At 39.6% G+C, this 25,470-nt stretch overlaps 1 protein-coding gene across 2 annotated transcripts in view; it reads left to right on the plus strand.

Annotated features, from left to right (window-relative positions):
* The window catches only part of galnt14 (UDP-N-acetyl-alpha-D-galactosamine:polypeptide N-acetylgalactosaminyltransferase 14 (GalNAc-T14)), a 103,858-nt gene that overhangs the window by 36,194 nt on the left and 42,194 nt on the right, over positions 1-25,470 (plus strand). For both annotated transcript variants that reach the window (XM_036581195.1, XM_036581194.1), the window contains 3 exons: positions 15,293-15,360; positions 16,571-16,636; positions 25,337-25,458. In XM_036581195.1, coding sequence (XP_036437088.1) covers positions 15,293-15,360; positions 16,571-16,636; positions 25,337-25,458 — 256 coding nt within the window. The remainder of the gene's footprint in view (positions 1-15,292; positions 15,361-16,570; positions 16,637-25,336; positions 25,459-25,470) is intronic.

Genomic DNA, 25,470 nt, shown 5'->3' on the forward strand with positions numbered 1-25,470 from the left:
CATGTTTTGACATTGCAGCAATAAGGCACATTTCAGAAGCCAACAAAGCAATCTGAATGTCTATAGTGTGAAACTATTTACTATTTTAAAGAGGAAAATGAAAACTAATGTCTGTGGAGCTCCGGAGTGGACGGAGGTAAAGAAATAATTGAGTCCACTGATGAATCTGTGGGCTGTTTGCTGTAAAGAGGAGCTACAGTGTCCTCAAAATCAAACCTAATGAGCATCTCTGTCCATCATCGCATCAATCTAACACATCAAAACCTGTCAGACAGTGTCAGGAGCCGTCAGCTGCTTCTGCACAGGACAAATTACACAAACTGTATCTACTACATTTATTTTGTTTGTGCACGAATCAAAAAACAAACAAGGTGCGTTCAATTAAGAAGAAAACACGGCCACGATTAAAAAAAAAAAAAAACGAGAGAACTAATTGGGAAATCGTGATCATGAATTAAAAAAAAAATGCACACAAAGTAAAGAAAACATGCACATGATTGAAAAAAATGAGAGAACGAATTCTTAATCCTCTGAAATGACATTTTAAGTTGTACTGACTCCACACACCCCGTCTCGTCTCCAGGCTTTTATTTTACTGTTCTGTTTAAAACATTCGGTTATGAAAAGGTACAAATACGAACTTTTCACCTGGAAAAACGTATTTAAGGTTCACAATCAGACCTTAAAACCACTGTTGGAGCTTTGAGGGAACATTTACACTGTTTGTACCTCGATGAACGAAAAATGTACCTGAACAGAACCTTCGTTTCTAACAGTGTACAGCCACTGCTGCTGCTCAGCACTACGTCTCCCAGAACCCCTTGCTGCAGCACGTGACCCAAGACTCTCACAGATCCACCTATCCCGTTCCACGTTGACTTCTAATTACTCACACCTGTTCCTTGAGTTACTGAGTTTAGCTAAAGCCCAGGCTTATATACTTGGTTTCCTTGCGAAGTATCGTCACTCGTGTGTGCTGAGCGTTTCCACTGTGCTCCTCTCTGCTACTCCGTGTATGACCCGGTTTCTGTTTGTGACCACATTTCTAGTCCTGCCCCTTTGTTCTGTTCTGCTTCTCTGGTTTTCGAGACTCTGCATCTGTTCAGCCAACTGTGATTTTGGACATTTGATATTAAAGTTTTGAACTTAAGCCTCTGCTGCGAGCATCTGGTTCCGTCCACCATTACACTGATCATCAGGGTTTTTTAGCCAAATAAGCTCATAAGGCAGTATTAAACATGCTGTAAATTGTATGCCAAAAACAATATAACAGTCCAGAATTTCACATTACTCAGTGTTAACAAGCAGCCTAGCACATCTAAATTGTGTGGCTGTATTTTCTATGGAAACAAAACAATCATATCAGATTGTGACTCAGCATTAAAGTACTCAGACTGGATTGGAGGGCAAAAAACTTTAACTGGGAAAAACTGGACAGCTCTACAGTGGTGTGAATAGACTTCGAATGCCCATAATAGCAACTGTGGCTCCAAGCTGTATTTCTATATGGCAAAACATGAATGAGGTTTTCAAAAATGGATGCTATCGCCACCCCATGGTGCACAAAGTTTCCAAACCTGAACATTTTTGCCCTGCATATATTTTCCCACTGAATTTCACTGTGACCTCTGAATCACAAGGTCAATAAGGAGTCGAAATATGAACATTGCTGCGTCCGTGCTGATAGCAAGCTGCCACTCCTGTGTCTACTATTAAACTTCAGCACTATTCAATAATGACACCAGTTACTCCTAATGTACTTTAGTACTGCCAAATCAACTTACCTACCACAAAGCTTGCTGGTTTGTATGAGAGATTTTGGCCTCTTTTCCACTGAACACACAGAGTTACCATTCTATTTCCACACCGACGTGGTTTGACAGATTACTTCCAAACCGTGCTCAGTGTGGTTTCCTCAATGCAGCAAGCTAATCATGCTCAGCACCACAGAACCATTTGGTGGTGCAGCGACGTAGCTATTTATTGATTTATGTTATAGTTGTGTTTGTCAGTATTGTGCCATTTGCTTTTTGCCAAAACTGAAACATAATCAATTTCAGTGAAATCAGTGCACAATTTTCAATCCTTCATTCAATAGATGTTAAACCATCAATCTAGCAATAAATGCTAGACGTTAAATGCTGCTGCAAACTAGGATAGAAGAGCTTGTTAGCATTAGCTTAGCTAGCATCTGACCAACTGTTATCACAGAACAGGTTCAGTTCTGATGAAGTGTTGTGTAGCTTCTGTTTTGATTTATAATGACTCAAATCTGAGGAAGCAAAGTCAAAGGTTGGAGGGACAAAAAGGCAAAACAAACCCTATTCATTGGTGTCTGGATCTGGTGCCTCCTAGTTAGGTATATGCTAACTGGCTCTACTAGCCTAGTTAGCTTATCCAGTGGCCTACAGATCCAAACCCTACAGTAAAGATTCGATTGTGTCTTCCATGCTGTTACAAGTGTAGTGGAAAAAAGCTCATATGAGAAATTGAAGTGAAATGACTGGAGTGACAGAAAGCCGAAATTGAACCTGTTCTGTAGTGTTTTGAGCTGTGGTCTGCTGGGCTAGGCTAACACTAGCGTAATGTTAATGAGCAGGCTGAAGTTTTAATCCACCATAGTATAGGCTCGGTTCCAGCTGAGTGATGTGATGCTCAAATAACACCCGTTTAAATGATAATGATTCTGAAAGCCCAGGGTTGAGTCAATTTAACTTGTTTTTTTTTTTTAAATTAAACATGTTGTGCAGCATTTAGCTTGTTAACCACTGCTGAGACATTTGTAGCAGCGCAGCAGATGGAAAAAAGAAACCGGTCTCATAAGTCTGCATGAGTGTCTGCATATGCAAAAAAAATAAATAAATCATCGCACCTCCCAGCACTCAAACTCCACGTATGGGTAGCTCAGTTTGTTAACATGGATAACAATAAGTAAAATGTGATGAAGACATGCTAGCTAGACATGCACTTCTTTTGGTACTTCTATTAAAATTGAAATTAGCATTCATTAGCAGCCGGATTAGTATTGCTTTTTTGAGGTTCAAAGCAGACTCTCAAGGACCCTGTCATAATATCCTCAAGCCTTCCAAAAATCCGTAGTATAAAGGGAACCGCTGTGCTATCTTAAGTACCATGCTGATGTGAACTCGTCATATCTGAGCTTCTCTGATCTCTCAGCCTGACCTTGGACCTCTCCCAGATCCATCACCGGCTCAGTTGACATCAGCTGTTTGGCTGAGCTCAGCGCCCGGTTTGGCCAAGCCGACCGCTAAGCGATCATGAGCTGCCTAAATGTGTGAGTGTGTGCAAAGTTCACTGAGAGGATCCTCAAGGCTCTGCAGTTTTCTCTCCAGTCTGAAACTAATCACTCCCAGTAGATTCCCTTTCCCTGCATGTTCTCCACATTTTGTACGGTGATAATTGGTCCCCATGGATATTACAAGGCTTTTGTTCTCCTGACATACATTTTTAGCTGTCATTGTGCTAATGTGGTTAAATATTACTGTACTTTTTTATTGTATTTTATTTTTTTAGCCTAAAAGTGGATAAATAGATTTAGGAAGCGATAAATGACGTCCGCTTCAGTTTGGAGCCTTATTAGGAGAGAATGGAGGCACAGAGTAATACAGGATATAAGGGAACATGGATGTCTTAGTTAAACAGGTTGCAGTAGAACATGCTTTAAGCCATGTTCTCATATTCCCATAGCAACATCATCTTTGCAGCAGTTGGGCAGACATTTCTCAAGATTCACCCTGAAGTTGAAGATTTTGTGCCATTTAAAGTAACTAATCCCAAATGTTTTCCAAGTTGGTGAATAGCATTTATAGATTATAGAATTCACCTGTATTATTTTATTCACCCTCTTGGTGGCTGTAATAGGGCTTGGAAACATTTGTCACATTGCACTGCATTATAGGATCGTTCTGCCATATTGGCAGGGTTTGTTGTCCGTCGCGTTTTTTTTTGTTTTTCAGGTTTGACATGCTTCATATTGAATCGAACAAAAGGGAAGTGTATCTTAACCAACTACAGATGATAAAATTAGCCTTATTGAAGGTTCGGACACAATCTCACACACTCCCAAACAACAAGTGGAATGGTGACCTGGACATGCTAACATTTACCTGCTCTTCCATTCAAAGACTTGTTTCTACCTGGTGTGTGGCTTAAGTGCCTGTTCCTTTAAGCAGGTCAGGATTTTAAGTCACCTGAAGCCCGTGAACATAGTCCACTGACGTCATGTCGTCATGTCGAACTCAAGGTTCATTAAGCTGTGGCAACAATACCCTGCCTTTTTTACTTTTCCTTGAGGAACCATGACAGACTCCAAAAAAGATGAACGCTGGCAAGAAGTAGCATTTGTAGTGTCTGATTACATACAGTAAACCTGGTAGTTAGCTACTTTTATGTAATGTTCTTCATATGGTAACACATTCGTTATCTCAGGTTTTCTTTGAAGAATTGACGGACTATGCTGTCCTTTTTGTGGCACCCAGGAACCCAGGGTCAACACTTATTGTTTTTTACGGAGCCCGGTAGTGGTCACTTACGAGAAAAAAAATGTGAGGAGAAAAATCTGCCCCCGCTGTAGTTTATTTGCTCATTTTAATGCTGAAGCTTTGTTACCATTAACGTTGACAACTTCATCACTGCTTTTTTCTTCTCTCTGAGCTCTCAGAGCAACAAAAAAGCACATCAGAATTGAAAATGATGATGATGATGATGATGATGATGATGATGATGATGATGATGATGATGATGATGATGATGATCATCATCATCATCATCATCCATCATCATCCATCATCATCATCATCATCATCATCATTTTTATTTATATAGCACTTTTCATGCCAGTGGCAGCTCAGAGTGCTTTACAGACAGGTGATAAAGTTAAACAGTAACACAAGACATTATAAATATTAATTCAGAATCATATAAGAAAATGACACAGGTCAAATTAAAAGATAAATACCACGGGACAAAGTTAGAGATACGTTTTTAGATGCTGTTCTGAGCTTGACTGTCTAATAAAAGGTGGATGGGAAAGTTCACGTTCTTTTCAGAAAAGCTGTAACTATAAATGCGCTGGTGCAGGACACACCGCTGTCGGTTCTGTAATATAAATCTGATGAATGATCCCTCCTCCCTGATATGATGGACAGAATAAATGAGAAGTAGAAAGAGGAGGGAGGAGGAGCTGATGGTAGTTGTTTGTAGGTTTTTTTGTTTGTAATGATGTTGAGACCAGTCCTCTCTACCCCTCAGTAAGCTGCACTGTTAATGTGGAGCCACGCTGAGATTTCCTAAACTCAGTTTAGTCATCTTTTTCTGCCAGTTTGGTATCAGTTTAATATTATTTGGGTCCTCAGGTCAAAATATTCTGGGACCTTTTGGTTTACTGGATCCCACAACAACACCATCCTACATAGAGTTCGGAAGTAGTTTACAAATACACACACAAGCTAAACGAATGTATAAAATAAATAGCGAGAGAGACATTAGAGCTGCATTCCGTCTTGAGTTATCGGTCAGTTTCACGACAGGTGAATTCATTTTCAAGGCATGATTAGAAAAAGTCTGTGCATTTTTATTCATGAGCCTCAATTTCAGTTGCAATGTCTTTCTACCTTTTTGCCAGCCTGTAAAATTGTTTTGGTGAAACATGTAATGTAGCACTTCTGTTTCATTACTGTAGAAATACTTTGGAGGGACTGAGTGTTAAATTGAGCGCAGTGAAATCTACCAAAGTTGTACAATGTTATATATTTTTTAATCATTCAGAGCAGATTAGCATGTTAGTAGATTTTTTTTTTTTTGTTGTTGTTGTTGATGTCTTTTGAAGTTTGGAAACACCTTCATTGTGTTAAAATTTCATGATTAACACATCTGTAGAAATGGTCCAAAATTACATGGAAAAAATTATCGTCCACTAAATGCTTAGAACATTTTTTCCTTCTCCTGTAATTTGCAATTTTTTAAGGTTTTGTTCTGACAGCAAAGATATTTAATATGCCAAACATATATGGAAAATGTATTGCAACCTTGACACACATTTTAAAAAATATATATGGAAATACACCAATCAGGCATAACATTATGAGCACCTCCTTGTTTCTACACTCATTGTCCATTTTATCAGCTCCACTTACTATATAGGTGCACTTTGTAGTTCTACAGTTACAGACTGTAGTCCATCTGTTTCTCTGATACTTTGTTAGCCCCCTTTTACCCTGTTCTTCAGTGGTCAGGACCCCCATGGACCCTCACAGAGCAGGTACTATTTGGGTGGTGGATCATTCTCAACACTGCAGTAACACTGACGTGGTGGTGGTGTGTTAGTGTGTGTTGTGCTGGTCTGAGTGGATCAGACACAGCAGTGCTGCTGGAGTTTTAAACACCTCAGTGTCACTGCTGGACTGAGAATAGGGCAGCATCCTGTGACCACTGATGAAGTCCTAGAGGATGACCAACACAAACCGTGCAGCAGCAGATGAGCTATCGTCTCTGGCTTTACATCTACAAGGTGGACTGACAAGGTAGGAGTGTCTAATAGAGTGGACAGTGAGTGGACACAGTGTTTAAAAACTCCAGCAGCACTGCTGTGTCTGATCCACTCGTACCAGCACAACACACACTAACACACCACCATGGGGGTCCTGACCACTGAAGAACAGGGTAAAAGGGGGCTAACAAAGTATCAGAGAAACAGATGGACTACAGTCTGTAACTGTAGAACTACAAAGTGCACCTATATAGTAAGTGGAGCTGATAAAATGGACAATGAGCGTAGAAACAAGGAGGTGGTCAGAATGTCCTATATTTTCTCGTATCATCGCTGCCCAAAAAAAAAACATGTATATCCATTTTTTTATATGTATATCTATATTGTACATCATTTGAACATGGCAGCTGTCCTTTACATTGTGTAAAAATTTCATGATGAATGGACCAATCAAAATGCCCTATTACTATTTTGCATTACTATTTTGGACAGCAACAATATGAATGCAACATTTTTGCTTTCAGCTGAATTGTTCACAGATGTGAGGTGTTGGAAATGCACTTTGTTTGTTTTTATTTAACAGAAATGTGTAGCTTTGTTTTAAATGTTTTTCTGTGCAAAAAAAAATCCTCAAACACTTAAAATTATCAAGGCAATCCCAGATGTGTTTGGTCGTGCTGCTCTGCTCTACTGCATGTGCCTTTGAATCTCAAAGAGATTACTGAATCTAAAAACATATGAGCCATAAATTCCTCCATAACCTTCTATTTAAGCAACGGCACAAACAGGTAAACAGTAACATCAGCGATGCCCTCTTGAAGATTTTTCTTTGACCTCTCTCCCACACAGAGGTCATGAACGCGCGTACATTCACTCCAACCAAACATTCCACAGAGTGAGCTTTGAAGTACAGCTCAGGGCTCTGTTTGATTGGTGCTGACAGAGGCTGTTACTGCTGAGTGGCCTGAAGCAGGTGAGGGAGAACGTTCTGGAAGCTTTGGTGAACTCGCTGGCTTTCTCAGACTCTCCTGCTGGCTACGTATCAGAGATGTGAGAGAAAAGAAAGGAAAGAGAGAGAGAGTGTTTGTTTTTCTCCTCCCCTCAGGTGTGGAAACATCACAACAAAGAGAACCGCCTTTGCACTGACACACTGCACAGAGACGCTTTTTTTTGTTTCCACGTCTGAAGCTGGCAAGTCCCGACTGAAGACTCACTTAGACGTGACTTAGGAAACGCCTGACAGGCAACATGAATTAAAATGTAACAATTACCTTCTATCTCTTTATCACCCACTTATAGGGACAGGTTATAGAAATCATTCTCGGCGAGCGAGGACAGGGAGTCTTCTTTCTTTATGATTTTTCAAAATGCCACCGACCCCTGTTCCAGAACGGAATACATCAAAGCAAATAACAAATTCCATTAACTCAGAGGGGCCTTTTTCCTAAACGCAGCGCATTAGGGAGATTCACTGGGCTGTCCAGACGCCTCCCGCTGTTCGCGAAGTGTGGCCTCTGCAGTCACCGTGCTCATTTTGCCAATGCCTGCCTCGGAGAAATCAATTGAGTGACATTCACAGCCGGGAAAATGCAGCCGTCGGTACTTAATATCACACAAAAACTAGTAATGGTCAGGGCTGACTTTCATAATTTAAGACTTTGATAATTAGGGCTGGACAGTATGAGAATATTTGTTGTTGTTGTGGTAAATTACTTCAGTGTGTCACAATTACTTCACAATGTGTCAGTGTTTAAAAACACTTTCAAGTAGAACATAATTCATCCTATTTCTTTAGATTTGGTGCAGCACAGAGTGTAAAATGTTAAATGCAAATCATTGTGTTGATAAATTTTAGAAGGTGGAACTACTTTGTTCTGACTTTTTCAGAAAAAATAAATGACAGACACGTATTATGAAAACTTCTTTATTACATTTTTGCCATATTGCCCACCTCTTTTTATGATTTATACTACCAAATGTTGAATTGTCATTTAGTACAAAATTTCAGTACCTTTAAATCTGCACTATGTAAGATTAAAAAACAAAAAAGAGAAATTGAAAAGTAGCATTATTACTAGTGAGTCAGGAAAAGAAAAAAAACCTGGTTTGTGTCTTTGTGTGTGCGATGTTGCTCTGTAAGCCTGAGATGATCATTTAAAATTCACCGGAATTGGGTGGGATTTCTCTGGAGGTTTTCGGACTATGTTATGTCTTTACGTATTAACGTCACACACAGACTCAAAAAGAAGGTCCGGCTCGATGTTCTCTTTGAATTCTCTTGTAACATGCTCACATTAATCAGACTCATCTGCCCGGGGAAAGGGGTCCGAAGCACAACCAATATTACAATGTTCTCCGCAGGTTGCGAGCAGTTGCTCATCCTTCAAATCTCTAAATCCTACATAGTGTAGACTTAAGTTAATTAGCATTAATTACATTCTTATACACGTTATTTATATCAGTGCTTCTTGTTTAGTCTGTAGTCTGCTGCAGTCAGTAAATACGTCCATTTCCATCACCTAACATTAATTTTTGTTTAAGCCACACCCACCTTTGATTTGTACTTTATTGAAAAACTATTGGGGAATCTATATTAATGATATCCAGCCCTAATAAGGGTACTAAATATATTCATTCAATCAGTTGACTACATGCTTAAAGGAGAAGTTGTGAAAAGTAGAATGAGAAAAAGACAGTAAAGGACACTTGCGGTCAGTAGCTTTGTTTGCGTGGTGTAAGTGATGAGCATGAGACCACAGACCACTAATTGTTTCAAAGCTGGAAATGATACAGTAAATATATATTGATCAAATGGCAAAATGTGAGGACAAACACAACACCAGCTCAAATGAAGTGCATCAAAAGTGCATCAAAACATTCAGATATTGTTCAGTTTCTTGCCTTTAGCCATCAAACTGCCACATACTTCAGAAACTTTTGCCCTGATGTTGCCCCAACCTTGTAATGGTTATTTATTTATATATATATATACATATATATATATATATATATATATATATATATATATATATATATATATATATATATATATATATATCCATCAATCATCTAAACCGCTTATCCTTCTGGGTCGCGGTGGGGTGCTGGATCCTATCCCAGCTGTCATTGGGCGGAAGGCAGGATACACCCTGGACAGGTCGCCAGTCCATCGCAGCGTGTGTGTGTGTGTGTGTGTGTGTATATATATATATATATATATATATATATATATATATATACACACACACACACACACACACACACACACACACACACACACACACACACACACACACATATATATATATATATATATATATATATATATATATATATATATATATATATATATATATATATATATATATATATATATATTTGCACGACATTATACAGACACAGAAAGGGCTTTTTAGGGTAGTATTTGCTTTTGTATGTGTATATATTTGTAAATACAAACACATGATTGTATTTCTATTTTATGTTTTATATTATTTTAAGGCTGCATTAAAGCCACAATCCTGTTAGACATTTGCAATTTGCGTCACATTGTGAGACGGCCATAACCAAGACTAGATGAGAACACTGATAATAATATAAATAAAATCCTCCATTTTGGTGCAGTTAGCAAAGAGAAACACAGAAGAGAACACAGTTCTCAGAGTTGTAACTAAGAAGTGTAGGTAACTGAAGTGGTTGGCAGTGTGTGCGTTGTGTGCAGCTGTGCTTAGCCAAATAGCTAAACTAGCAGCTTACAAGCTAACTTGTCTGCCATGAACAGTAAAATCACAAAACTGAAGATAATACGACAGTCTCCCAATTCACTGCGTATCAGGTCTTCTCTTTTTATGTGTTTATTTATAGTCAGTGAGGTTGTGCTTAGAGACTGCTACATTTAGCATCTCCTCCATTTTAGATCTTTATTGCTGATATACGGTGGTTTGCCTTTTGAAGGGTCTCATCAACACACAGCCAAATCAGTACCACTTTTGGTTGAGGACACAAATCTGTGTGTCAAAGCTGAACTTGACGTGAGGCGTCACACGCAAAATAGATTTTCTCCAGAAGTGAGCAGTTGAAATAAATGTGATGCAGTTAATAGCATTAGAAACGAGTCCGAGTCAAGACCGAGACCAGCAGTGGTGAAACAGAGACAAGCTTACAAGGGCGGGGGAGGGGAAACATTTCTGAAATTCATTTGTAGTTCATTTTACATTTATGCTGTACATTTATACATGCTATATATTAATAAGTAATATCATATTTTATAATGCATTTTGTAAAATGTAACATTAAATAATATATATATATATATAACCTGAAAATAGTATTTACTTTTTATTGTAGTCTTAGTCCAACTTTGCAGTATATCTTTTGGAAGCAAATGATGCTGAGCTTATTGTCTGTACTTTCTTCTGCAAAACTAATTCAGAATCACAACCTAAAATCAGCTGAATATGAACCACCAACATACATGTAGTAGTAGTAGTAGTAGTAGTAGTAGTAGTAGTAGTATTATTATTATTATTATTATTATTATTATTATTATTATTATTATTATTATTATTAAATGAAAGAGTAATAATAACATTCTGATCTACTGTCAGGGGATGTTTGAATTTTGCAACCAGTGAACATCAACAAACAAATAATACCCAGATAAGCCATCATGGAAAGATCAATTAAATCCACAACTGGCAGCAAACAGATTAAACATGTAGAGCAGAGGTCACTAATTGACGGACCGCGGTCCGAGTCCAGACCCAGACGTTGTCCTATGTGGACCTGGACCTATAACCGATAAACCATGGAGAATTATTTAATTTTGATGGGGTGGTCCTGTTTTAATCAATGTAGCTTTTCTAGCCTTTACGGTGCAGTTTAGCAGCCCGGGAGACTCAGACCAATCGCATGCGTTGTAAATATCACGTGACGCTACTCAGCCAATCAGATCTGTGTATTACGATGAGCACTGAGACTCAAGTGAGTGACACACACACAGGGGAGGGACGAGGCGAGAAACAGCAGTCGGAGAAGAAAGTCAGAGGGAAGTTATTTCACATGACGTGATCTAAAAAGAAAAAACTGACAAATATTATTGAAATATTACTGAATTGTATTTGATTAGACATTCAGTTGTTGACTGAATAAGACGTTTATATAACTACTAGGCTACTTCAGTAAACAGTCTATTTCACTGAATCATGATGCAAGTTAGACATTATGATGTTCCAGAACTTTGCTTGAGGATATTTTCTCTAACTGGACCTTATTGAATTTTAATTAAAGACCTCTGATGTAGAGAAACGACTGTTTTATTCTCTTTGAAGGTTTTATTGATGTTCGATAGTGATTGGAAAAAAAAATCAGTTTGCAGTTACCTCAGATGGAGGCGATGTTCTCAGCTGGTCCTGAGAGCAATTTCCAAGTCTACTTTAGGCCAAGACTGAGATAAGACAGAGCCAAAAAGATGTCAGGACAGGAACTGTTCATTTACGCTCTCAGGACCGGTGTGGAGACCGAAGCTGCACTCGAGTACTAAAAAACTTCAAATAAATGGAAACACTTTAGCTTGCAAAATTTCACTGAGCCTCAGTTCTCAGTCTGGCCAGGTCTTGCTGATTGGCTTTAGTCTGCAGATTTTGAGCCAGTCACAGTTGAGTGTTGTGCAAGGAACACAGGTTGTTTCGAGTTTCAGACCAGTCAGAGCAAATCAAACGTTAGATTTTTTTGGACCGACTCTGGTGGTGTTTATAGTGGTGTATATTGGTCAGCAACTCAATTAGTATGGATTCTCACAAAGGCTGAAAACTGAGGGCATGAAAGAAGTAAGTACAGCAAAAGAAGAAGAAAAATGCTGATATTCACAGATGTTCACATGTTCACTGTAGCTTTTTAATGAACTGAGTTTAAGACGCGACAGCAGTTGAACATGTACATCGAAAAGAACCACATGGTTTACAATTTTACATCCACAGTCTTCAGTTAAAGATGTTCTACTTGTTTCTTTCCTGCTTTACTGTTGCAGCACTAATGGTATTGAAAACAGTCGCAGCAACAAGCTGCACCACATGTGTTTATCTATTTGTCTACTGGTAACGAGAGAACGCACATTTTTGTGTGAGCTCAGTTCAGTTCAGAGACATTTTAGCCCAGTCCCATTTCTCCCCTCACCCCTAACACTCAGCCCTTAGCTCTCTATTTTGCACGTTCACGTCTAGGGGTAGGGTGTCCCTATTCTTGTTGAGATAGAGGGGGAGGGTGAAGTGTTGGGGCTACATGACCCTCCAAACAGAGGTTTTTCAGAGATTCACTCCAAACAGAGTTATGAGGAGAAAAGGAAAACCAGCAAGACGGAGAACAAGAGACCAAAGAAACACACAAATGTGAGAATTTTCTCAGTTAAAAATACAATAACAATAGTATTTTCTCAGTTTAATGTCGTTTCAATGTATTTTGGTCTTTTTCTTCATAACAAGATTAAAAAATCGCTAATAGTATGTTAATGTCTTGGTATCTAGCTAACTAATTTTTCGTTCCGCCTTAAATAGTCCAGCAGAATGTAACTGCTGCTCCATTTAAGGTGGAACAGGAAAATTTGAACAAGAAGCTGGTGAATATCTGACTTCAGCTTCATATCACTGAAGAATTAGGGGTGGGTGATAATAAATAATTGCCCCCCTCTTTGAAGGCATATGATGCCCTAAATGTAACTAAAGCCCAGCAGTGAGGAGCTGAACTTTACCCTCCTCTGCTGTCACTGCAGACTGGCAGGGTCGTCTACAGAGCAGCGCTGGTAGCTGTTAATGAAGTGATGCTCTTTTTAATTTGAGGGTCCCATTTCATAGCAAATATTCAAACCACTACCCCTTGTAACTCAGTTCCAAGGGGCAACACTCAAACAAGGGGTAAGGGTAAAAATAAAAAATGGGACAGGGCCTTTCTCTGACTTACTGACTGACTGAGTTACTTTCTTAAAACAAGCATGTGTGAAGAGTTCATTTCAATCTAGCTAAAGTTAGCTTGCAGGCAATGCACCAGTGAGAGTTGCAGAGACGAGAGGAGGGTTTCTATTAAGAAGGAAAAGTTTTATCTTTTGGAGCCGACATGAATGGACTGCCTCTCCGTTGTTGAAATTCCATTGACGCTTGTGTGACAAATGCTGTGCAGCCCATGGCGGCCTGGCAAAACTCGGCTTGTTATAATCTGTTATGACGAAAGTTGTGTAGTGGGTTTAATGGTTTCTTGGTGACTTATGCAAGGCTGTGGTGGCTGTTTGCCAAACCTGGAACCTCTGACAAGCTTTTTGAACTTTACAATAGACACAGGCTGTGTCCCAATTCAGGGGCTGCGTCCTTCGGAGGCTGCATTTGAAGGCCGGCTGCGTCACAGCAGCACGACTAGGCCATCCCATTTTGAATGCTCCTTCATATGCGGCCGAGAAATGTGTCCTCCTTTTCCATGGAAACAAAGGATCCAACAGGTGGATCCTTCACCCACCAACATATCCTGAGGTTCACTCCGTGCCGGCGAGGATTCAAGAACATGGTGGCATCAGCAGAGGAGCGAACGGCGGCTGAAGAGTGCAATTTTAAATATAAGTACTGGGTTTAAACTGAGGTGAGGTGAAAACCCTCAATCTCATCATCGGTGGTGAAGCATCTCCATCTCCAATAAATGAAAAAATAAACTAAAATCAAAGTTTCTGGCTCCGTCTTTAAAGAACTTTTAAAGAACTAGACAGGAGCGGCGTTTCGTGACGCAGCCATAAGGGCGGGAACAGCGGCGCTGTGACACAAACAGGAAATCCGCCATAGAGCAGACCGTCTCTTTTCGGTTCAGCCTTCGCGGGTCTGCACAGCCTTCGAAGGACACGCCTTCATAGACCGCATCCTTTGAAGGATGCAGCCCCTGAATTGGGACACACTGACCGAGTCAAGGATGTGGCTTCGCCATCATGTCACTAAAAGTGACTTTTATAGTATCGTCCAAATAATGCAGAGAAATGCTCTGTTTTTTTAGCATTAAGAGGATTCAGTTAATTTTAGCCATTTAAAAAATTGCTTGCGAAGGTGAAGGGAATGTGTGTATGTTTGTGTGTATTGGTTGTGTATGTCCAGTGTGGAGGCCAGCCTGATGAATGTGTCTAGATGACACAACAAACAGTGGAATATAGCCAAGAGCCTGAGAGCAAGTCCATCAGTCAGCCAGCACAGGGACAAGGCTGAGATGGTTTTAGAGGGTTTCACCCCAACATAACATCTCTTTGTATCACAGCCAGAAGTTACTATGACAGCTTCATCCTCGCCCCAGTCTTTCTGCCCTCACATCTTCCATTTGAAATCAATAGTTAAAAAAAAGGTTTTAGGTGAATCTCAGTAGAAGTTTGTGCTAAAGCAGTAGCAGGCTCTCCTTTTCTGGTAGTTACTTTTCTGGTATGACTTTTTTTGTTATAATGAAAGAAATGGATGGATATTTTTTGTTCTCTAATCAGTTTCAGTGCATTGAAACCTAATACTTCAACAGATAAATTATTAACATTTCAATTTTTGGAGCTAATGTGATTCTCTCCAGCTAGTCAGTGATGTTGAAATATAAATGAGATGGAAAAATGACTTCAAAAGGGAGCAACTTGACATGTGATCAACTTCAAAAGCAAACAAAACTTTCTGGAGTGGCCACTTCTTTTTCATTTGGTTCATCCAGTTTGGAAATAGTTTGTTAAGAGAATGTTGTACATTTTACTGAAGACTCTGAAAAAATGCCTCTTCTATTTTTTATCAGTGTTCTCAACCGGACACCCGTGCATCTGATTCATGAGATCATCCTGGTAGATGACTTCAGTGAAGACCGTGAGTAACAGCAGTGAATCTTTCACTGTATTTTCATTCTTTTTAGGTAGCAGTGGTGGACAGTAACTAAGTAAATGTAATTTGTTGCTGTACTCAAGTAGTTTTCTGTGTGTCTGTACTTTACTGAAGTTTTTCCATTTTGGGCGACTTTTTACTTTCACTCCACTACATTTCAAAGTCAAATATCTCACCTTTTACTCCTCTACATTATGAGAAATCTGTCGTTCCTTTTGGTTTATGAGTGTATAAAAACGTAACGTCAAAACGAAAGAAGCGCGAAGCAAAAACACCAATCAGGGCACAGCGGTCACCTTGTTTTGACCTGTTGGTCATACCGACCCAGTGCAGCACACGGTTCAACATCAGTGCAGCAGCGTAAAATTTTGGGAGAGTCTATTCAACATAAATGATGAACTAACCTAACTTTGTGTAAACAGACCACAATATAGAAATATGTACTCATGTGCAGTTGTGACTGACGTCTGAATTTATACAAACACATTTCATTTTATAGTAAATTAGTTTTGTCTAGTTTATGTTTATGAACAGAGACCTACAGATGCAGTTTAGTAAAGGAAACTCATTTGTGAATCTGAGTTTAAAGGTTTTATTAAACTTAAACTTGTAACTAAGTTACAAATAAATCTTAAACTGAAACTTTGCTTGTTTGTAAAAAGTGATTTCAGAGCCACTCAGTTCTACCTGATGGAAACTGTTTGCCTTCAGTGTTTTGTGCTTATGATAATTTTAATAGACATCAGCGTCACTAATTAATGACTCTATTAAAAGACTGGTTTACCAAGAGAGACACTGGAGTATTTTCACCTAAAATGAGTTAATGAAGCGAGTCTTGTTATAAAAATGATAACAGGACATCAGAGCCATAATTAATATTTTAGTACTTTTACTTTTGATACTTAAGTACATCTAAAGGCAAATACTTTTGTACTTTTACTCAAGTGGAGGTCTAAAGGGAGGAACTTCTACTTTTACTGGAGTAATATTTGACCTCTCTACTTTAACTCAACTACATGGTTTGTGTACTTGGTCCACCACTGTTAGGCAGACATGACAAGCTTTATCTGTATAGCATCCTGTGTTTGGGGTGGGGCATTTCCTTGTAAGGGAAGAAAACAAGCTAGCTTGGACGATGGAAGCTGGAATGATTTGAAAGTCTCTTCTCCATAATTAATGACTTTTCTTCTTTCAGCAAACGACTGCCTTCTTCTCACCAAGTTGCCCAAAGTAAAGTGTCTTCGCAATAACCGAAGAGAAGGTAGGCTAATGGTTTTGTCTCTCTTTTTCTTTTCTGTCTGTCGCTTTGTATGAATTACGCATGTTCTGTCAGCGCCGGCGACGAGTCGGCCTCTCCTAAAAGCATCCGTTTGCTTTTAGCTGTTGTGCTGCTGAGTGATTTAGCAGCAGGTAGGACCTCACTCTGGGAGGATAAAAACAGACTAGGCGAATGATTGCAGTGCATTTACTGTACCTCTAGCCGAGAGTGGCTGTGTTCTAACCTTTCCACAGGTGCCAGTCGCATGGACTGCAAAGTAGATCAGAGAGTGTCCACAGAACAGATTGGGGTTCAACTTTTTCTCTTGCTTCAGCAGTTTCAGAGCGTTAAGAATCTTAAGAATAAACCAGAAAAGAAGAGTCTTTTGGCGCGATCCCATAGAAAAATCACTTTTGGTTCCCTAAAGAACCTTTCAGTGGACAGTTCTACTGAGCTATTTTTATAAATGAGATTTGCAAGGGTGAAGAACCTTTTAAATAGCCCATATTTCCTCTGCAGACCACTTCTGAAGCTTGTGTGGGTTGATGTTCCAAAAAACAGCCGTAATTCATTTTACATGTCCAGTTTCTAACCCCTCTTTATCTCTTAGAATTCTAGGGGAATTGCGTTGATTCTTCCAAATTTCTGAATAATTCAATCATTAACATATAAACAATCAGTGTTTTGATTAGAAATGCTCCATTCTAGAAAACCATACTGAATTGGATTTCTTGGATTTGACAATAGTACAGTAACGTAATCTAACAAAATAAGTTTTCTTTTGGGATTTCTCTGTCATGAATGAAGTCTAAAAATACATTTTAGGCCAAAAGCTGATATTACCCTGCGCTCACACCGACAGCGACCTTTCGCCTCTTTTCGTTATCACCTGTGGGTGTTTTCAGTGGACTGTTGGTTGCCATGGTTTAACTGACGCCAAGCAAAAATGATGTATTCCCATTACAAAAAAGATGCATTCCCACTGCAAATCCCCGTGTCTGTGCGGTCAGCGTGTCAGGAAAACAGTGTTTAGTCTTTGCGATTACTGTCTATTTGTGGCGAAAGCATCGCCGCAATTATTCAACCTCTAGTAGGAACAATTACTTAGGAACAAAAAAACGAGTGCACCATTTTACAGTGGTGGAAATGAAGCGTGTACTAAGCTGCTCAATGCTCAATTACTATTGGTAACCGCCATACCGCTTCGCTCCTTATTGGCATAAAGTTAAACCCGCTCAACTTTGTTGCATCACTGACTCCACCCACTTTGTGTCACCAGCGTTCACGTTGCCTTCTCTCGCCGGAAATCGCCTCCGAATGAGCTCCGGTTGCCTTTCCGCGCCGCATCACTGCTTGTGAATGCAGGGTTAAAGCTATCATAAAACAGTGTCTCAGGCATCACACAGTGTATTTCACAACTTTCTTTGATGTAGTTTTTAGGAGCATTAAAGACTCCAGACGTCCAGTTTCTGTCACGACTGTTTCCTATTCACCACTGAAAACGAGTTTCCCTAGAAAGAAGCATCACATCAAACCACTCTGAATGACTCTGTTTACTTTTTAACCATTTAATTATGCAGGAATTCCCTTTTATACATGCTGTTTTTGTAACAGTATCTTTGAGTCTGATGAATTTAAATGACCTCTGTTCTGATTGGCTGCCCTGCATTGCGCACCCTTCAAAATCAGCAATCTGGGCTGAAACACTTCTTATAACTTCAGGGTAAATGGGCGGGGATAAAGGGTTCTAGGCTGAATGGGGGGGTGTATGTAAATGCATTGGTTTTCATGCCATAACAAAAACAGCTAATTTAAACCAGGCAGTATTTGCAGCTTAGTTTCTATATATAACGAAAAGACTAAACCAAGAACTATTTAGGAACATTTGTAGTCGTATCTTCTCTATTCCTGGTGTGAAACACATTTTCATCACATCACCAGCCTCTGCTGTGGAGATTACTGCAAAGCGCTGTAAACATGCTCTTATCAGGATCTGAAAAGATTGGATAGTGTAGATTAAGGCCTATCAAAAGCATTCTGTATTCCGGATCCAGTCAGGATTGTGGCTTCGTCCACACGTTCTTGGCTTTCAGCGCTCTCTCTGACCCCTCTGCCCCCCCCCCAAAAAAAAATTTGGCTGGGTAGATAAATTACCTCTACAAAGTGACAAGACGTGGATTACGCTGTAAACAGCTTGTGTAACACAGCAATCGAGACGTTTGATACAAAGATTTAAAAATCCATTTGTAAGCAAAGCGTTTTGGCTCACGCCTAACTGAAGAACACGGGAGGCTTTTAAACGGTCCAGGAAAATATTGATTTTGCCACTTCAATATGCCTGGCGGCGCTCTCACTGCTTACTGCCGGCTGCGGCTGTGAGTGGCGGTCAGCGCCTCGGAGATGGCTACAGCTAAAATGCCCACTTACTGTTTAATGAAATCCCATTAGTGTGGTTCCCCGCACTGAGCTGTTCGCTGTTTAGCAGGTTAGCTGTCTTAATGGATGATAACCTGTCCGGTAAGTGATGCGTGTTAAGGCTTAAGGGCCGCACCACGCTGCATTTCTTCTGCAGTCTGAGAAAGACTTCTGCAGAGGAGCTGCACGTAGTAGGAGAGCGAGAAGTAGACCTGCTGAAAAGAAAGTCAGTGCCGAAATGCTTAATGTTTTCGATGCTGAAATGTTGCAAGGAAGGCAAAATTGTACATCTTTTTATAGGAAACATAAAGCTGAATGACAGATATATCAATTAAGAGTTTTTAGAATCATTTAGCACGCTTGTGCAGGTACTAAACCTATGTGCAAGTGAAAGAGATGAATGGAATAATGAGGTAATGTAAAAGTAAAAGAAACGTAGCAAAAACAACCTAAATAGGAATAAATAGTACCCGTTTGTTTGATGCTATTCTTCACTTTTTTGATCTTTTTGGTCTTAAATAAAATCATAATGCTTGAGAGTGACAGGGAAGCAAGAGCAAAGCAGTCCAATATCCTGTTTAATATTTTTTAACATGCCCTCACCAACTTCTCAACTGCTAAAAATAATCAACAGAGTCTGGCTGCAGACATGCACTCTCAGACAGATGCACTCTCAGCCCCAGTGACGTCACAGGCACATGCACTCTCTGCTCCAGTGGCAGGACCAGCCAAACAGCACGGTAACTTTTGGCTGCTTCTGCTTAGTGATATCGTCACTTAATCCATTTTCCATAAATAACAGCTAGTGAATTCTGTTTAATGTACCTCCCTGTTAGTTAGTTATAGAACCTGTTAAAAGTGTCTGCTGGTTCCTGGTGGTGTCCAATAGTCGCTAATGGTATTCTATGTTTTCCTGGTGGGTTGATATCACAGTGTTGATCACAGAAAGGATTCTGTTTGTTTAATCAGGTGTTAAGGGACAAATTCCAGATACATTTGTTTGTTTCCTCTTGGCCTCTAATGGCAACCATCAAGCCAATTCCTGTTAGGAAGCAAAACCCTCAGGTTTTATTCCTAATGGTTCTAAAGGTTCTAAGCAGGCTTTCATGAGTTTCAGCGGTAGACTGTTTTTTCTGTGAATAAATCCGACCTTCATGTCCATTTTTAATTACCTTATTATCAGTATGACAACATTAATATAAGTTAATTGTAACTAAAAGTACAACCCCACTTCCAAAAAAGTTAGGATGCTGTGAATAATGTAAATTAAAACAAAATGCAATGATGTGCTAATCATTTAACCCCTATATTTCATTGAAAATAGTACAAAGACAACAAATCAAATGTTGAAACTTTTTAAACAATTTTATTGTTTTTTGAAAAATATTTGCCCATTTTGAATTTGATGCCAACAGCATGTTCCAAAAAAGTTGAGATGGGGGCAACAAAAGGCTGGTAAAGTTGTGTAATGCTTAAAAAAACACCTGGTGGTTGATTGACAACAGGTCAGTAACATGATTGGGTATAAAAGAGCATCTCAGAGAGGCGGAGTCTTTCAGAAGTAAAGATGAGGAGGGGTTCACCACTCAAATCAAATAGTGCAACAATTCAAGAATAATGTTTCTCAACATAAAACAGCAAAGAACTTTTGCTTTTCATCATCTACGGTACATAATATCATTAAAAGACTCAGAGAATCTGGAGAAATCTCTGTATGTAAGTGACAAGGCCAAAAACCAGTATTTGCTGGCCGTGATCTTTGGGCCCTCAGGCAGCACTGCATTAAAAACAGACATGATTCTATAGTGGAAATCACTGCATGGGCTCAGAAACACTTCTGAAAACCACTGTCTGTGAATACAGTCGGTGCTGAATCCACAAATGCAAGTTAAAACTCTAAAACACAAAGAGGAAAACCAAATATAAACAGGATCCAGAAATGCTGCCACCTTCTCTGGGCTGGAGCTCATTTAAAATGGACCTGTCACCCACTGAAAACATTTGGCACATTATAAAATGAAAAAATACAACAAAGCAGACCCCAAACTGTGGAGCAGCTGAAATCCTGTATCAAACAAGAACAGGAAAACATTTCACTTTCAAAACTACAGCAGTGTCTCCTCAGTTCCCAAACACTAACAGAATGCTGTTAAAAGAAGAGGTGATGAAACACAGTGGTAAACAGGCCCCCATCCCAACTTTTTTGGAACGTGTTGTTGGCATCAACTTCAAAATAAGCATATATTTTTCAAAAAACAATACAGTTTCTCAGTATCAACATTTGATTTGTTGTCTTTGTACTATGTTCAATGAAATATAGGGTTTAAATGATTTCTTTACATTAAATGTTTTTGTTTACATTTTGCACAGCGTCCCAACTTTTTTGGAAATGTTGTAAAAGCAGAAGTATGATTTGTGTTTTTTAAAAACATACAGATATTTGAAACACTCTTTATAACTCCAGCATGAATGGGCAGGGCTAAACTAGCCTGAATATATGGATACCCATAAATGTACTGGTATTCATGACATCACAAGAATAATGAATTCAAAACAGGACATTTATATGGAAGGGGGAGTGGATCATATTTTTTAATAGTAACTCTTTAAAAGGCCAGTATCCAGCATTTTTTCATGTTTTTGCAGCTTACTTTTTGTTTATGGACTGTAAGGACTGAGGTGGATTTTTTTTTTTCAACTTTAGTAATGTTGACACGTCACATTTTTTATTTAAAAAAGCAAAATTTAAAAAATTTGGCTTTCCGTAATGTAGGCCCTTTAATGGTTAGGAGATACTCAGAGAAGTACAAATCCAAGATATATTGCATGTAAGTAGATGTAACTGGCTATTACCCACTGGGGGGTTTAGTGATACACTCAGGACACAGTTTATTTCACAATATGTGGCTCATGATTCGATTTGCTTTTTACATGAACAAAATTTGAATAAAAAATGATGACTGTAATCATGTTATAACATCCTGTCTCCCTCTGTTCCGGTCTTTTTCTTTCTTTCTTTGTTTTCTTGTTTCCCAGCACCTTGTGTGTTTGTTTACATGTGCCATGTGCTTTTGTTGTCATGTTAGTTCCTCCCCTGTCCTGCCCTGACCTCACCTGTTCTTTGTTTCCTAGCCCCGCCCTCTCATTTGTCTCAGGTGTTCCTTGTTTTCTGTGTATTAGTGTTTATACCCCAGTGTTTCCTTTGCTCCCCAGCCAGGATTGTTTGATATTTGATGTTGTATGGTCCTGGTTAAGGTTTGGTTTCTTTGTGTAAGTTTTGCTTTTATGTTTGAAAGCTTTCCTAGTCAGTTCATGTTCTCAGTAGTTTCCACCGTTACATTGTTTTCATGTGTTTTCTATGGATCCACATACTATTTATCTACCTGCCTGTCATTTGGAGTACTGCAGACTCAAATAAGACACTTGCACCTGTACCCCGCCTCCTGGTCTGCCTCGCCAGTCCAATTGTTACACATGTTTAATTATCTTAACAACGGTGCTAGAGGTAGGAGGCAGGACGAGTGCTGGAGTGAGTTTATTGGTGTTGATCGTTTGCAAGCTGTTGTTTAAATAGTTGCGTTAGATGGCATAATTAATAAACTGTCCATTGTCTATGATTCATTGTCACAGTTTTGCATTGCGATATCACAGCGTCGCGAAACTCCCCTTCTACCCACCTTTGACTCTGTGCAGTAATCTCAGAAAGCGCTCGCTGTATCCGTAGCAAAATCTCTAAAGGCGATGTCAGTGCCGTACAAAATCAAGTGTGAAAATGAGAAGCCGTCAGATTAAATCAGTAAACTGATGCTGCAATGTTTTTACTAATAACAAATGGCATCAGTTGGCTGCTCTCCACCCCTGTTTATCCCTGTGCTTCGAGGTTCCATTACACACAGTCACACATTGTCGCTTATACAGCATTGATTAATGTGCAAAGCCGGTGTGCAACCAACTCTATACAGAGGAAAATTGTTAAAAGGTTTAATGCATTTAAACCCCATTGTTGTCCTGGAGCAACAAACAGTGTGTGCTGTTCTGCTATGTTAACTCTATTAGCTGAGGGTGAATGTAATCTCTGCTGCCGCCTCTTTCTCTCCCCATCTGGCCGGCTCATAGAGGAAGCACACCACACGGATGTGAGCACACACACATACACATGCGCTCCTCTATACGCGTTTAGGCTGTCCACAGCTATGCAGAGGAAAGCGCACTCGCTCATCCAGAAAATAAAGCCTTATTGAGGATGAAATGGGATTTTTAATTGGCTGAAGTTGCCTTGCAGTGTGAAACTCAGCAGGAGCCGTGCACTTTAACAATGCCGTCGTGTCCTCTGTCATGTGCTGCTGATTTAACTGCTTCGCCTGCACAACGGCATCTCTTGATCTAAAGCATTTATACCACCAAAAACGTGGCCTAGTCTAATTAGTCCCAAAATACAATTTTGTAAATATCTCTGTCTCAGATTGGCCTGGGTGCCATCCAAATTATGTGGACAGTCTTTTTCAAATCATCTAACACTTCTGTGTTTGTCATTGCCAATTCACCAGCTCCTGAAAACAATGATGGATCTATTTAACTGGTTCTTCCACTCTCTCTTCTCCTGTTTGGGAACCTCAAGCCTTTCAAGTGTGTATTTTAAATGAGCACATTTTCTTTGTGGGTCTCAATAACTCAAAGACTAAACGGGGGCCTGTCTCATGAAGAAGGCTGTCTCACTTAGCCTTCTAACCTTAGGCTTAGTTTATCCTAACCCTGGGTTTTCTGTGTAATGGTACATCACTTTTTACCAGGTTATATCACCATGGCAACTTATGCAGCACACCTGACCTGCTCCAGGGTCAGTTGAGTTTCAGATTTCAAACAGTAAACAGCTCTTGGACCAATCAGGGCAGGCTTCTGACATAACAGGTCCGGCCTTTTGACAGAGGTGGACTCTACATACCTAGGTATGGAGATATACATACCTAGATGCCATGTTGGGTCCAGCCAGGCACGTCAACGCCGCTGCCATTTTGGGGCGGTCAACATTGCTGCTGGACTGCATTCAGTACCATTACAGAGCGGCAGTTTAAGAAAGATACTGTCCAAAATTACACTATTTCAGGAATATCACACTCAGAAAGTGGGACAGGATTATATAACGGAGGGAACGCAGTGATCCACACTCATGTCTGTGTGATGTTTGTGTAGATATGGCCGTGTGGTTAATGAGGCACAGAGAACCTGTTGATGTGATTGTTTTTCCTCTGGTTTTATATTCAGCTTATTTCATTTAATAGTCTATTCAGGATCTTAACTTTATGTAGTAGTTATTTGTTTACAGTGATGGTTAAAGCTTTGTAGCAATAAGTTACAGCATTCCTTAATCTGTGTATTCATAATAGATTAACGTTAACATCTCACACAAACCTGAAGTCAGCTTCTTATTCGCCAGCTTCTTCTTCGAATTTTCAGGAACAGGCGAAGCTGGCAAATAGGAAGCCAACTTCAGCTTCGTCCTTCTTACTGTGTTTTAGGGGTTTATTTTATTTTTATGTGTATTAAAATTAGAAGTGATTCACACATTGATGGATTTGCTGATGTGTCTGATTGTGTTTCTTGCACTAAACTCGGTTTTTAGCATCAGGTGCAGACTGAATACTGTCCTCCTGGTCTGTACGGCTAATTAGCCCGATCAGTAATTAAAGTAATAAAAACTACCGAGAGCAGATCCGTGCAGCCTGGATTAATCCGTGTCTGAGGATTATAACAAAACTAATTTAGTGAAAATCAGTTGAGTAATGAGGAAGTTGTGGCTGATTTTAATCTTGAGACTCATCGTCTCTCAATACTAGTGAATTTGTTCACAAGCGGATTTTGACCTCTCCAACATGGCGGACGTGCAGACATATCACCTCAGATAGAGAACAACAGACAACACAACCCCTCTGTTTTAATGATACCCCTGTTCAGAAAGATGGGGTGGCTGACTTTGCATGTCTAGAGGCTGCATGTTTAATTAGGTGAGCCCTAACTAGCAGGTGGAATCGGCCATGATGAACCGGGGGAGAAAATTGTAGAAACAAAAGGACAAATTATATTAAACATTTGCATATAACTGTCTCAGCGCTCATCAGTCCTCAAACCTTTCTGATGTTAAATTCTGAGAAGATTTTCGTTATGTAAATAAAACAAAACTCAGAGATTGTTGTGATTGTTATTTAGGCTAAACTTGTTCCCGTAACTATACCACGGATAATGAATTGTTGCTTCTCTTCTGGTCCTTGGTCCTTCTCTTCTGTGGCTCAGGGTTGATCAGGTCCAGGGTCCGTGGGGCCGATGCTGCTGGAGCGGGAGTCCTGACCTTTCTGGATAGCCACTGTGAGGTCAACAAGGACTGGCTGCCTCCGCTGCTTCAGAGGATCAAAGAGGTACTTAGACTT

This window comes from Colossoma macropomum, unplaced genomic scaffold, assembly GCF_904425465.1.
Source record: "Colossoma macropomum unplaced genomic scaffold, Colossoma_macropomum, whole genome shotgun sequence".
NCBI lineage: Eukaryota > Metazoa > Chordata > Actinopteri > Characiformes > Serrasalmidae > Colossoma > Colossoma macropomum.